Here is a 15253-nt window from a genome sequence, read left to right as displayed (position 1 = left end):
AGAGAGCTGAGGACAAGCGCTGCTACTGCAATCAATACCGGGGAACGCGCCGTTCCATCGCGCCTATCGACCCACCACTGCCGCATACTCGTGGGTCTCGCGTGTTTGAAGGCTTGGTCGATCCGCTTAAGGCGGTTTCCCCAAAATTTGTACTGAGAAAGGTCGCGCCCCAGTTCATCGAAATCCTGCTGGATGACCAGCTTGTCCAGCGGACCAGCCCAGACTCTGGTTTCTGATCGAATATTAGCTGTTTTATAGTGAACATAAAAAAGGGCTTTGCGCTTACCATTTTTATCTTGCATTTCAAGCCAGTCCGTCAAACCCTTTCTGTTTCGCCACATAAGAAGACCAAGAGAACATATCGTCTCTCTGATCAGCCCCTCTGGAAAGAGGTCTTGGGTGGCACGGGAAGATTTTAGGTATGATGCGAGATGGAATATGTGGATGACTGGTGTCTCCAAGTCATCCATGTCATTCAGAATCAAATGATCCTGCAAGTCGTTTGTCCAACGTATCCTGAAATATCCCCAGGAAGTGAACCTTTGCGCAGTGTTAAGCCTATCCCAGCGATCCGTTACATGTGTGTCAACTTCAGGGCGGACTGGTTCAGACTTAGGGAATTGGACAGCGATTGCTTCCCTCAGAGATTGATCGTTTTCCCAGAACGGGCCTTTTGTTGCACACTGGTCAGCGTCATAGTGCTTTGTCAGATTGACCCGGAGCCAGAGCAAAACGCATCCCCGTAGTATTTTCTTTTGCTCCGTTTCCACGTCTGAACACGTGCCAGCACCAAGGATGCCGCTGTCTGTAATTGTCGTGATGATCTGTTTGAGGGTACAGTCCCTTTTCTCGTACAGGTGCTCAACGATGCTGCAAATCTTGCTGTCACTCAGGTTCTCCGGCAAGCCGATCCGCGATTTGGACTCCTGGTAGACACTTCATAGCTAAGTCAGCAACGAGAACTTATATCTGCTTGCCACTCCTTGCCTACCGGGAAAAGGCCTCAGTGTGACTCCCTTCCGCGCAGCCTTCTCGTTCGCAACGCCATAACTTGTTCACTGTCATAGGGTCCATCTCTTGGCTGCTGGTAGATTGGGAAGCCATCTTTCTACCTGCTATTCGCCTCCGTATATTTAATTAGATAATGTGATCGAGGTTAGAGCGGAAAGGGAGTAACATGAGAAGGAATCGTGACGGCGGGTAACTGTCACAGTGTCTCTGAGCTGACACACAAAACGTGTGAACGACACTGCCTCGCGATCGACCAGAGATATAATGGCAAGGCAGACTCGGAAGCGTAACACGCGATGAATGTGGCTCAGTGGATAATTCCACAAGAATGCCTGTCGGCTGCTGCCCCTCGTAAGCCGGAGATAGGCGCCCTAGAACTTGGAAATGTATTGGTGTATTCAGAGGCGCTTCAAAAGCCACAGCTGCTTACGGCGTGCATGACACCGGAACACGTCAGAGACGAAAACAGTGATTTGGTAGGCTAGGGACCCGATGCGAGTTGATAAGCCTCCTCACTGAGTTCTCGCGCCTCATGGATCCATGCAACGCAGTGATTCTCCCTTCAGACCAGCAGCAGCAGCAACCAACCCACCCACTTTCTCCACCCCATCAGTTTTCTTGTCCTCAAGCAACATGGAAGAAGGAACCGATGTTCTGGCAACGCTAAAGGCTGAAGCCGCTGCACACCGAGAGGGTGGAAACTTTAGAGAGCCCTCCCCGCCGCGCAACGCCAGAGCAACTGCCAGCCGAAACGAAGATGAGAGTCACATTGACACTGGGGGAGAAGGAAGTTCGAAAGACCTATTCAGCGAAGCCCTGGCCCTTGGACAGAGCAAAAGGCAGGCTGATCGGCAGGATGCCAACCACAGCGGAGAGGAGAGTCGGAAGGGTCTCATCGGCGGAAACCTAGCCTTTGGAAAGGGTCAAACGCAAGCCGATGGACAGGACTGGACTCGGCGTACGGAAGGAGATCAACCACTCTTTCCAGGCCAGTTGCGCAGGCCCCCCGATCATGACGTACAACGTTCACCTGCCCAAGCCGGCAACACAGCGTCCGTATCGAGCTCCAACGAGACTGATGGCTCTTCTGCCAGTCACAAAGATCAAGATACGCTACCAACGTCAGCCGAGAACTCGGCTGAACACCCACGATCTGAATCTCCGGACTCGAGCAAGGATGTGGCAAAACATCACACTTCGCAATCTGCCGAGGATGCCCACCAAGAAGCCTGCGGAGCCGTGGGATTAGACACAGACGCCAATGACAGTGGAGCCGACCACGAGACTCGACTCCCTGAAGCCAACGAGCGCGTCGAGCTGCCACCTGCAACTGATGGTCTCCTCACGACCAGCGAACCCCCCACCGTAGAAACTGGGTCACCCGCAGATGAGGAGGTAGCGACCGTGGTGGCACCAACGTTATCTGAGCCGCCTGAATCCAACGAAACACCTAGCCGAGAGGCGCTGAACGAAACGGGTGCTATGACTGTGGTTGCCATCCCTGAAAACCAGGCTCTTCCTCGAGATCCCACACCTCCGCACGATATTGGACCTGTCGCAATCCCATCTGCTTCATCTTCAGCAATCAACAGCAGGCGTCTAATGGTAAAGGCCTTAATGGGAAGCCACAAATGGGGTCTTCTGGGACACAATGAGATCCAGGTTGAGCGCCGCCTCAGGGATGAAGTCACAAGACGTCTAGAGCACAGTCCAATATTGGGGGGCTGCGAGCCCAAACTACAAAGACTGTTTGCCATAGGGCGGAAGAAGTCTGGCAAAGTGCGTATCCGGAGCTACGAATTCCATGTCACACTGGAACTCAACAAGAAAAGTTTCAATGATGCGAAAGCCCTGCTCCACAACACATTGGACCCGGATGATTACCGGCAAGGCCTCATTGTGAGTTCACCCCCGTCCTTTCATTAGGACAAGAACGTATTCGCGATCGTGATACTTATTCTCAGCAGGACATGCACATCGAGTTGAAGTGCGAGCGTTTGGATCCAGGGTCGGGCCCTCCGGAGGCCAACACAGTCGGTGAACATCAACAGGTCGGCGACGTCGACTATCCTCTCAGTGTATGCGGGGCGCAATACGAACTGTATGGTCGGAGGGGAACGGCAGGAGGCGTCTTCCTGATCGACGGCCTCTACTACATCTTGATTGCGGCTCACAATGTCCTCCCGAACGAAACAGAAGACCCAGAAGACCCAGAAGACCCAGAAGACCCAGAAGACCCAGAAGATCCAGAAGATTCCTCCTACCAGGATTCCGATCGCGATGAAGTCTTTTCTGACAAACGCGGCTATGACTGGGATTCGGAGTCTGACAGCGACGTTGGTGATGAGGCGTGGGACAACGAATGGTTCGAGAGATACGGAATGGACACACAGCAGGCCAGCAAGTCACAGACTGAGGACTTCGCCAATCCGCAAGTTCACGACTTACAAACCTCAGGCGGCTTCTGGAAGGGCAAGCCGCAGGAACCGCGCTTTGCTGCATCGGTAAGCGAGCTGAAGATTTCACCAACTTTGAAATCCATCCAGGATTGCGACTGGGCCCTGGCCAGGGTCACGGCTCTTCGCCACCGAGAATTGGGTTGGATCGACGTTGCGCCCAAGTCAGAAGGCACAAAGCTTATCAACGCAGTTGAGGTTCCCAAGTTCGGAACTTGCGGGCCCGGCCAGCATTTTGTAACAGGATTCTCGGACGTGTTGGACGATAGAGATACCGAGCAAAGCGTTGAAGGTGACCCCCTCGGCCGAGTTGGCCATCCCTTGTACGTCATAACGGGCCGCGGGGTGCTGAGGGCAGAGAGCTTGGGGGCTGTTTTTGATCCGAAGAAGGGAGCTATCCAGCTGCTGGAAAGAAACTTCGGTATGTGAAAGCTCGACACATCTTGCTCATAGGAGCCTCGTACTGACTACTCACAGAGAAGGGAGATTCCGGAGCATGGGTCATTGAGGCGGACACCGGTCGTCTTTGCGGGATACTGGTGTCTATCGTCATGTCGGTCAACGAGGGTATTGTGGAGTTGGCCTCCAGCATCCGGTCGAGCCTGAAGGCCAGCTTGGTGATGCGGTACAGCGAGAGGAAGCAAGAGATGATGGCACATGTGGAATTCCAGGCCTGGAATTCTACAGGGGATGACGTCACACCACCACCACCACCACCACCACCACCCGTTGCCGATTTCCCGGCCGAAGAACACACCTTGTCCATCCTCCCTCACCAAAATCATCCAGAGCTTCCGCCTGTATCGCAGATTCTGGGATCTCTTGCGTTCTGGGGCCACACTTCTTGCCTACAGGCTTTACTTGAGGCGGATGACCTGGACACAAGGTCGCTCTTCATCTCTTTGCGGAAATCAGTCGAGGGAGGCAGGCACGATACAATACTGCTGCTGAAGGCCAAGATCAAAGCAGCCAGGGCGTCCAAAGAAGGCACGCGCGACATCAGAGCCTTTCTGAAACAGAAGATCAGAGAAGCTTGGGCACAATGGAAAGCGGATGCCGAGACGGGCACTTTGCTGAACCTTGCTGCAGAGCGTGGTGCCACCATCTTGAAGCTGCTCCTGGACGAGGTTGTGCAGCCCTTCGTTGTTGACAAAGGTCTGTGGACTCCACTCCATGTCGCCGCACGGAAGGGGGATCTCGAAGCGGTCGATTTGCTGGCCAGCGCAGACAAGGATGGGAAGTGGTTTCAACACCCAACTTCGCTTGGCTACAATCCTCTGGACTTTGCCGCGTTCGGTGGCTTCCCTGCCGTGGTCGCACGACTTGTTCAACACATGAGCTTCCTCGGCTTAGAAAACGCCCCCGAGCTCCGCAGTCGCGCACTACGCAAAGCTATCGTCGGACAGTCCACCAGTGCCAGCGACCACGAAGAGACCCTTCGCATTCTCCTTGACGCCGATTCCGAGACCGAAAAAAAGCATGTGGAAGGCTACTTTGAAGCATTACAGGCCGCAGCTGAGACTGGCCAACTACGTCTCTTCGAAATGACGCGCCAAAGCACGCCCAAACTCGATAGTCAACACCGGCGACAGCTGGAGCTTTGTCTATGCACCGCCGCGTCGTATGGTCATGCTGAAGTGGTGGAGAAACTGCTTTCGCTCGGAATTAGCGCCAATGCCGAAGACAAACGTCACTATCCTGCTTTGCACCTTACTCTCATGAAGCGCCACATCGAGGTCGCTCCTGTGAAAGAGCACACCGGCGTTGCTTCTATGAAACATCATCCCATCGATGTTGCTACTATGAAACGCCACACCGATGTTGCACTGTTGCTGGTGAAACACCAGGCAGATTACCTTGACAAGCAAGTCGAAGGCCTCACGGCCTTTCAGTGGGCCGTGAGGAAAGGCTACACTGGAGTCATCAGGCACTTCCTCACCTCAAATGCATCATTTTTGATGCCTCAATCCGACCGCACGAAAGAGGAAGAGAAAATCTTTTTGAAAAACAAAAAGAGGATTCTCCATTTGGCTGTGAGGTCTGGGGATCTGTCAGCTGCGGAGATGCTTCTGGAGCATGGTGCTGACATGGAAGCCACTGACAGACATGGAGATACCCCGCTTCAACTTGCCGTCTTTGAACGCAGAACTGAAACCATCCGATTTCTTCTGGGTCAAGGAGCGGACATAGATGTGCGGGGCGGCAAAAACGGACTTCCTTTCCAAATCGCCGCAGCGAGAGCCGACGATAAGGAAATGGCAGAACTGTTCATGACACGCGGCGCTCAAGTGACGCTGAACATTCTGAAGGCAGCTGCGAAGAATCCGCGAGCGTCACCCGAGATCATGAGCCTGCTTCTGGAAGCGCAATCCATTGATGATGGATTGGAGCTTCTGAAAGCAAGTCTCAGCAGGCGCGACGGCATATTGAAGGCAGAATGGCTTTTGATGCATCTCGCAGTAAAGCTGGAAAAAGTCGATCGGCATTTGCTCCAGAACCTCGTCTTGCGATCAGATCATGATGTAGTACTCGAGGCACTTGTCATGAAGGGCATTTCAATTTCACCCAGTCTGGAGCTGATCGCAGCAGCCGCGACGAATGTGGTGGACGGCCTTGAGATGATGGAGATGCTTCTGGGCTTGGCAGGCGAAGGGGCGGAACCGACTTCGGAAGTTCTCAGCATGGCTGCATCGAACGAAATGTTTGGCAAGGACCTCGTCACTATGCTCTTGAGTAGATCTGAGATCAAGATATCGGACCTCACCTGGGACGAAGCTATGGGAAACAGCCGTTGGGCCCCTCAGATCCTCGGTATCCTGATAGAACGAGCAGGAAAAGCCAATCAGCCCATATCCGCAAGGCTCGTCAGAAGGTGTGCGGCAAACCACTTGCTTGGCGAACAGGCAATGCGGGCGCTCATCGACAACCCAAGCACCGAGTTCCCCCTGGAAGCATTTGTCGAGGTGATTCGAAGCTTCGGTTTCGGGATCATCCTTCACTTGGTCGACGCAAAGAACCTGCGGCTGGAATCTTTCAAGCCGAGGGAGCTTCACCGAATTGCTTTTGCTTTGATCAGTAACCAGCGGTGCGCCCCGGCAGTCCACTCCTGGTTCAGGGATACGACCGGCCTCAAGAGCACGGATATCCCCGGCCTCGTGAACGAGATGGCACAGCAAGAGCATGCCCAAGCGCTGATGCGGCAGATAATCAAGGATCCGCTGGGTTCGGAGGACATGCTCGTCGCTATCAGCGTCTTGAACGTGAAACAGGCCAAAGGAATGCTCGAAAACTCAGATACAAGGCTGGAACTGAAAAAAGACGCCATTGAAGCGGTACTTTCGAGTCGGTCCTCCCCGCTACGGCTCCTCTCCGCGTTGCTCGATAAAACCGTCTCCAACGAGAAAAGCGGGAACTTCATCGAGCATGCTGCCATTGTTGCGGTGGCGAGAGACACCCGAAATGGGACGAAAGCGCTTATGCAGCTTGTTCGCAAGTACGGAATGTCTATCATTACGGCCGAGGTTCTCGAAGTCGTCGCCAGCAACCCCATGTGCGCCTCGGAAATGGTCTCGGAGCTCAAAAAAGAATTCGATTGCACTTTCATCTCGCAGCGATTGACACGCAGAGTGCTTACAACGGCTCTTCGGAACTGGGAGATGGCAGCCCCGCTTGTTGAGCTCTTTAGGAAGTGTGAGACAGGCGGGCTCGTACTCATGCCCGCAGAAGAAGAGGCCATGGAGATAGCCCGCCACAAGGACAAGGGAACATTGGCCAAATTGCTAGAAGAGCCCTTCCATCTTAACCCCTCTGAAAGGCTTCTGGAAGCTGCTGCGAGCAATTGGCACCACGGGCCCGCCATGGTCGAACTGCTCCTGGAGAAGATGGGCGAGCATTTCGCCAGCTCAAAATGCGTCCCAAAACGCATCTTGAGAGAAACATTGGCAAACTGGAGTTGCGCGCCCAAGATTTTGCAAATCTTCAGAAAGAGGCAGATGAATTTGGAAGTCACCAGTAGCGTGCTTTGCGCCGCGGCGCAAAACCCCGTCTCCGGCGTACAGTTGACCAGGATATTGCTGAAGAGGCCCGGCGCGGCCGCCGAGATTACCCCTAATGTTCTGAAAGCAGCAGCAACGAACTTAGGGTGTTCTCTACAGTTGGTGCGGCTTCTTCTACCCAAGACAGAAGCAAACGTGGTGACCACAAGCGTTCTCAAGGCTGTCGCTGGGAGTGGATGTGTTGATCCCGAAGTGCTGAAAGAGCTCCTTGAGCACAGCAACAGCGCAAGAGCAGACGAGATTGTGCTACGATCAGCAGCCCTAAACTACACGGCAGGCAGCATTCTCATGGTGGTGCCCCTTGATAGGGGTAGAGAAGAGGCTATCCCATCAGCAGTGCCAATTCCCGAGAAGAGCTTCCCTGCGCTCCTCGAGCCACCCTTTCTGTTCAACAAAAGCGGCGGGCCTGTTTTTCGAAGCGGTCCGAGAGTAGAGGAGGCTCCATACAGAACAACATTGTTGTGGAAGCGGCGTGACGGCACGGTCTACAACGAAGTGACGGCGCGCGTGGAGCGCGAATGGACGTGGCACGATGGGTGCTCGATGCTACGGTTTCTACTGCGGTACAATAAGGAGCTTTTGTGCCAAAGCATCGCCGCTAAAGTCGCTCAGTTCAGCAGTCTGGACATGGTTCGGATATTTTTCAACAATGGCATAGCCGCCAGCCAAGACATCCTGGCTGCTGCTGTACAGAACGAAAAATTCGGTTTCGACGTCACGGCCGGGGTGCTCCGCGAGAACTTGAACTTGGAGGTTACGCCCGACCTACTGTTACTCGCCGCGAAAAATCCCCAGTGCGGTGGTGCCGTACTACAGCTTCTCCTCCGGCACGACCTGAGCATCCGCGTGACTCCGAATGTGATGGAGACTGCGTTAGACAGCACGTGGATTGACTACTTATGCTTTGACATTCTCCTCACAGCTTCACAGCGCGGACAAAGCAGCAATGGTCCTGGCGATGGCATCGTGTCCAAGGCGGTGGCCGCCGTGCGCAACGGTGTGAGCGGCTACGAAATGGCAGATTTACTCTTGAGTCGCTATCCCTCACAGCTCTCAGAGGTCGACCTAATCGAAGCCGCTGCTAGAAACAGTGGCCCATCAGCGCTTAGCATATGCCAAATGGTCTGGCAGCGCATCTCTCTCGACGTGGTTCCGGATGGAGCGTTGGTAGCAGCCGCACGGAACCCGCAGCACGCCGAGGAACTTCTGCGCTTATTGCTTCCAAACGCAGCTCCGTCCATAGCGAGCCATCGCTTGATTGAAGCCGCCGTTGCAAATGAGCGCAGTGGGCCGACCATCACCGCGTGGCTGCTGCCGCGTACTGAGCCGACTATGGGGTTCCCTGTTTCCGTGCTGTCTGCCGCCGCTTCCAACACAGCACACGGGCCAGAGCTGATGGATTTACTACTGAAAGCCATGGGTACCGCTTCCGTGCTACTTCCTGATGACGCTGCCGCTGTCATGGAAGCTGGCGCTGCCAACTGGCGATCTGGCGATGCTGTGGTGAAGCTCCTTCTGGACTGCTATGGACCCTCCGCAATCGGACCCGCTGCCCTGAACGCAGCTGCGTCAAACACAGGATGCGGCGATGCAGTGCTGGAGCTTCTTAACGACACCGCGGACAGACCGCTGCCCGAGTCGGTATGGATTTCTGCATGCGCCAATCCGCGGCACGGCCGCCGCATGGTTGCAGAGATACTGGGCCGTTGCGAGCCCCTGAAGCGTGTCACAAGGCGCATGGTTCATGCGTCCATCAAGAACGCTATCTGCGGCTTTGAGATGTTCGAGGCACTGATCGCAGAGCAATCCAAGGCTGAACTTGTGTCGATATGCAAGGATTTGCTGGTGGCAGGCAGTCAAAGCCAACCTGCCCTGCTCGATGAAGCCTTGTCCGCCATTTTAGGAAGAGTCACACCTGGTGCAATTTGCGTTGAAGCTGAAACACTCCAACGGCTTGAAGTGGACACGGTCACCGCACTGACTCAGACGCCGGGGTTGATGTTATACGTCACTGGTGGTGACGGGAAAGAAATCGAGCCACCCGCTATGTCAGTACTGCGAAGGCTTGTGGAGACTGAAAACAAGGCGACTGTTCGTCTTGCGTGCGAATCGATCGGCTGGATGGTGCGCTTCGGAGACGGCAAAATTGCACGCTTGTTGTTTGAAAATGAACACCAGGACAGGCGCTGCATCGTTGACTGGCTGGCAGCGGCCGCCAAAAATCCACTTTATGCGGTCGAAGTGACCGAAGCGTTGCTTGAGTGCGGCGCCACTGTTACCACCGGGGCATGGGCGACTGCAGTCAAAAACGGCAAGCAGCAGATCATCAACCTCTATCGCAACGGCCGCCACCCACCGCCAGACCCGCAAGCATTGGTAAGCAGCGTTGGGGCACTGGTCGCGCACCCAAGGGTGATGCAGTCACTCCTTGACTGCGTACCTGACCTCTCTAACACCGGTGACCTCCTCGTGTATGCTCTGACCGACATCGAATCCCTGCAACTGCTTCTCGGAAAACTCTCGCACCACAACCTCTCGGAGACCTTTATCGCCATCGCCGCGAGTGATGTGGATGCCCTGCGTCTCCTGGTGACCATCTGTCCCGAATCCGCAATCACCGAACCTGTGTGGAAAGTGGCTTTGAAGAACGAGGACGCGCTACGTGTCCTCCTTAATCGCTACCCCCGACCTATGATCACTGAGGCCATACTGCAGGCAGCGGCACCTGTGCTGGACCATGTGCAGCTACTGTTGGAAGATAGGAGCCTCCCAGATCACCTGGTCTCCGATGCCGTCCTGGTTTCTGCAGCCAAAAACCACCGCTCATTGGAATACTTTCTCGAAAAGAAGACAGCCTTTACCGCCACGGAAAGCATCTTCCGTGCGGCTGCTGTCAGTCGCTTAAGCACAGCCGTGCTTCTCAAGCACGATCAAAAGGCCTTGATCACGGAGGGGGTGCTGTGCAAAGCCGCGGGGAACCCGGAAATAATGACACTACTTCTGGAATCCGGCCGAACGATGCAAGTTACAGAAGAGGTGCTACTCCAAGCCGCCTCACAGAGCAGCAAAGTCACGGAGCTTCTTCTCTTGCGCGAAGAATCACTTCCCCTATCCAGCCGGACACTGGAGAAAGCTAATGCAGAGGCGCTTCAATTGTTGTTGACGAAGAGACCTGACCTTCCCATCACCGGTCTGGTCTGGCAGTCTGCCTTTAACGATGCAGCCAAGATGTCCGTATTACTCGCGAAACAACCTGGTCTTACTATGGACCGGCTCCTGGAGTATGGCTCGATTCAGTGGGCCTTGCAAAACCAGAAACCACCATTGTTCCCTACCCTGGACGTATTCAAACGAATCTCATTGGAGCCACATTTCGTGGTGAAGACGGAACACCTGCTCCCCATTCTTCATGCCATCGACAAAAGACCTCTCCGAGAGCAGCTGGACATCTTGCGCGAGATCCTGAAGGGGCGAAGGCAACTGGTCACGGAAGATTTCCTGGTCAATGCGCTTTCCGCTGACGCCGAACTCGCCGTCCTACGCGAAGTTTTGGAGCAATCCACTCACGATCAGATTATGCTCTCGGAAAAGTCGATCGCGTACCTATGCACCGTGCAGCAGGTCAACAGCGAGAAGCTCCTGTCATTCTTTCGCAACACCAGCAAGTTCCAGCTGGTTGAGGGGCAATGGGACGATTATCCCCGCAAATTCAGCCAACCGAGAGAGACGGGAAATCCTCAAGAACCCGCTGGTCTTCTGCCGCCCAGAAATGGTAGAAGCCACCCAGGATCCGTCGCGGATGGTCTGAGTTCAAGGCTCAACTCAGACGTCTCAGTCACTGACGGGAGCTCTTCGCTTGATAGCGTGAGTGACGACAACAGCGATGAGTCCCCAGAACCTCGGGATTCATCTCAATCCTCCATAGGTGGGGAAGCAGTGAAATCTTGCGATCCCGCAAGCATCCCCTCCACCAATGAATATGCCGTGGTACAGGAAATCCAATGGGCTCGGTAGGAAGATTGTCTGGGACAATTGGGAGCAAAAAAGAGAAGATGAGATCAAAAATTGATAGCAGCATCCAATAGCCGTTTTTTTTCCCCCTTAGCTGGCAACAAAGGGTTTAGGCGTCTGGGATTTCTAATTAGGCTCACTCATACACTCTTTATAGGTATAAGACTTGCTTCAGATAATTTCGGTTTATTATGGTGTGAGTATCTATGTTTTATACGCCAGAGCCATATAGATGCAGTGATAGGGTATCGGAGACGGAGGAGACAAGCCTACAGCGCCCAGCCAGAGGCCCGCCAATGGCCAAGCGTTGCAGGCAAAACCTTAGCGAACGAGAGCTTGCGAAAGCCTCCTCTCTATCGATTAGTTTTTTTTTTAGAGGAACACTATATTCTTATTTATTCTTGATCCCTGTCTGCCAACGTGCCTCCAAAGAAAGCAAGAGGAAAGAGACTACGGGAGGAAAAAAAGAAATTAAAGAAAGTGGGAGAGTAGGCGAAAGCGTGGGGTGCAGAGATATGCATAACAATGAGGATGCGGTGAATTCACGCTGGGTGAATGGTTTACTCAATGATTCGTTGGCTGCTTCGGCAGTCGCGTAGTTAAGGGTAGACGAAATTTCTAAAATATCAGCACAGACCCACACAGGTAAAAAAATTACAAAACGTACAACAGCCGGGATTCCCCAATGGTCACCCACTTGAGTACTAATCGGCCGGTTTGTAGCTTAAGTACGGCTGAGCGGACGGGAAGCCCTGCATTCTACAACCTATGGTCGTACGTGATTGACAGAATGAACAAGAAGCATTAACATGACAACCAGTTGACAGCTAGTCAACAGGCATTCACGGTCTGATGCTACTAGTGCTAAACAAGATAGGCGTTCATGTCTCGGCCTTCGGGACACCAAGCAGCAGCGCCAAAATCACCCTCATCGCCAGGCTCTATTGGAACCCAGACGCCAAACACACGGTATTCAGGCGAACCATCCACCTTGCCTACCATCTCAGCCTCAAAAAGCAATGACTCTGTGACGTCTGAATCCATCCGAACAGTCAACACCTGCTTTTCATTTGGATTCATCGCTTTCTCCGACATTCGTTCGATATCAACACTTCGTCGGCACAACCCGACTCTGGGCACACTCTTGGCGTGGCCCTCGGTTCCGGAGAACATAAGCTGCATGCCTTCGTCGAAGCACATATCCAGGTCGAGATAGAGTGCAGTGCTCACCAGCTCATAAGCGCCAACATGCAAGTTGTTGAAGTCGTAAGGCTGGTGCGCTGCTTGAGGGAACTCTGAGGCTTTGACCCCGGGGAACCGCCTGAAGAGCTGCAAGAGAACAAACATCCTCACAACGTCGGCGGGCGGAACGACGAAATGAAGCTTTCCGTTGCTATCTCTTTCGGCCTCGGAGTAGGGCGACAGCAGCTCGTTTATCGAATCCATGATACCACCCACTGTCACTTCGGCCCAGTTTTTGGAGATGGCGTTGAAGTACTCCATGAACGACGACGACGGTGATTGCTGGGGGAACGATTGCCAGAGCGCCTCGAAGGTCTTCGCTCCAGCGGAGAGAGGGAGTGTTTGCGTATCGTCTACGACTATGGGGACCTTCTGAGAAGAAGGTATAAGGTTCCCCAGGCGAGTGTTCACCAGAACGTTGTAAATGTCAGACAAGTCATCTACATGACTTGACGGAAGATAGCGCGATGGTTGCCAGAGTGCTGACCCGCTCTGTTCGGACTCAAACAGTCCCAGTGGAGCTGTGCTCAGTAGGAACCTTCCGCTCGTGTCGTTCATTTGGCTCAGGGCGTCTTGGAGTAGGCTTGGGCAATCCATTGCCTTGTAGTTTCGGGGAATCGTGTATCCCGGGCAATCCACCCAAATTGAAATGACATAATCCTGTGGCTTAGTAGCCTTGCGGCGTGGTCCTCCGTGCCTCGATGCCAACATGATCAAATTATGCGCAAATTTGGACAGATGAGGCATATCGTCGAGTCTGGTGATGCCGTTTTCAAGGACCTCTCCGGAGAAGAAGCGGTAGACAGCGTCTGCTTCTGCTACCTTTTGTTCGCCGGGACCTTCAACGTAAAGCTTCAATTCGGCCAGTTGTTCAACTTCAAGTTCCTCGGAATAAGCACTGAGTGATCGCATTGCGCCGTCATGGGGATAGTTTTCTCTTACGAGCCGCTCATACATCCGTGCGAGGAATGGAGTGAGGTTGGTAGTATCCTTCTCGTCGGCGCGTAAACTTACGCAAGGCGATTCTTCCTTCGCAGCCCAAACACAACGAACCTTTTCCGAGTAGTTCAGCTCTTGCCGCGGCCACACCCTTTTGATCCAGGAGCAGGTCGAGATCATGTTCAGACAAGGCTCGAATTCCATTCGGCATTGTTGAAAAGCTTTTGAAGCGGCCGGGTTGGATGGAGTCCGGTCAATTCTGCTGATCTCTTGCATCAGCCTCCCAAGGCACCTGCAGGGATGACCTGGCATCAAGACGACGACGTCGAATGTGCGATAGATGGAAGGGATATTCGCCAGGGTTTTGGTTATCTCTTCGTGATTCTGCGGGATGCAAAGTTGGTCGATCCAGATGGGCTTCTTCCCTGCGAGCTCGGCTAGGCGGTCTATGACATCACTGATCACCCACTCTTTACCAAGCTTCATGGAAATGGTGCTATGGGCGCTACCGGCGATGTGCCCGATTGGCGTCTGTTCACGGTTGAATTCTCCCCAGACGTATGAGATTGCCGTGGCTTTGTCGCGTTGAAGTGACACCTCCCGCAAATTCACGGCAAGATGCGGTGATGGCTGAGCTGGACATCCTTTATCGGAGCAGTATCTGATATCTGCGACGCGCGCCTGTATGGTTTTCGTGGCAGAGCCGGACATGATCCTATGAAGGACTAGGTACAAACAATGCTAAAGCTTGGAGACGAATGGTGAGGGATGACTTCGAGGGTTTGAAAGAGCGGTGGGACCGTAGAGAGAGAGCACGAGATTGGCTTTGCTTGTATGTGGGGCAAGGCTGAGTCTGCCGGTAAATATTGGGGGCCAAAAAGTATGACACCATATGAGCCGGGGTGACAAGACTCGTCTCTTTTTTCTATTATCCCCGGTTTGTAATTTTGATGTGAAACTACATTTCCGTTGCTCACATCCCGCATTACTTTGCCGTAGGTGATTAAAGTCAACTTGGGCCGGATTTGCGATTACTGGGATCAGTAGAATTGCGGGGTGCTTCAAGCCTGTTATTTAGTCAATCTCCTGCAAGTCACACCGTCCTACGAAGACAGATCGGCTTTGAAATGTTCAATTGGTCTGTCTATTGCTTTAAGTGAGCCTCAAAATTATCGACTTTTCTCTGAAACTCAAGATTTTTAGCCCCTCCAACGCTGATGGAGTACGCGCTGTCAGAAAACCTGCCCAAGGTGAGCGCGTCAATATGTGGTGATCGTGCTCCAAAAAAAAAAAAAATTCGCGTCCTGACGCGCCCTCTTGCCTTGGTGTCATGATTAAGGCATTGCAGACCGCCTTCCTGCCAAATGTAGTTTGCCGATTTCTCCTTCAAAATCCCAACTACTGCTGACCAAGCTCATTATTGAGTCCTCCGCCGCTTAGAGCTCAAAGTCTCCATACCATCCTCCCAATGCTTTGTCGCTTCCTCCATAAGCTCCATCCCCTCCTTTATCTCTTTTTCACTCTCCTTCAACTTTTGTT

The 15253-nt window shown here is 53.4% G+C and overlaps 2 protein-coding genes across 2 annotated transcripts; one reads left to right on the top strand and one right to left on the bottom strand.

Annotated features, from left to right (window-relative positions):
* Positions 1 to 1644: 1644 nt before the first annotated feature.
* On the top strand, positions 1645 to 11462 carry LTHEOB_5147 (uncharacterized protein; the record flags this gene model as incomplete). The annotated part of the gene is made up of 5 exons (XM_035514260.1): positions 1645 to 1969; positions 2051 to 2910; positions 2979 to 3888; positions 3945 to 11386; positions 11448 to 11462. The coding sequence occupies 5 exons, from the start codon at positions 1645 to 1647 to the stop codon at positions 11460 to 11462; spliced, it is 9552 nt and encodes a 3183-aa protein (XP_035374015.1).
* Positions 11463 to 12397: 935 nt separating this feature from the next.
* LTHEOB_5146 (Het-domain-containing protein) lies at positions 12398 to 14425 on the bottom strand (the record flags this gene model as incomplete). Its single annotated transcript, XM_035514259.1, has 1 exon — positions 12398 to 14425. One exon carries the CDS (start codon positions 14423 to 14425, stop codon positions 12398 to 12400), a length of 2028 nt encoding a protein of 675 aa, XP_035374014.1.
* Between the last annotated feature and the right edge of the window lie 828 nt (positions 14426 to 15253).

The sequence above is a fragment of the Lasiodiplodia theobromae genome (genome assembly GCF_012971845.1).
Source record: "Lasiodiplodia theobromae strain AM2As chromosome Unknown scaffold_14, whole genome shotgun sequence".
Classification (NCBI taxonomy): domain Eukaryota; kingdom Fungi; phylum Ascomycota; class Dothideomycetes; order Botryosphaeriales; family Botryosphaeriaceae; genus Lasiodiplodia; species Lasiodiplodia theobromae.
Note: the sequence above shows the minus strand (reverse complement) of the source record. Positions and strands in the feature narration are given on the sequence as shown.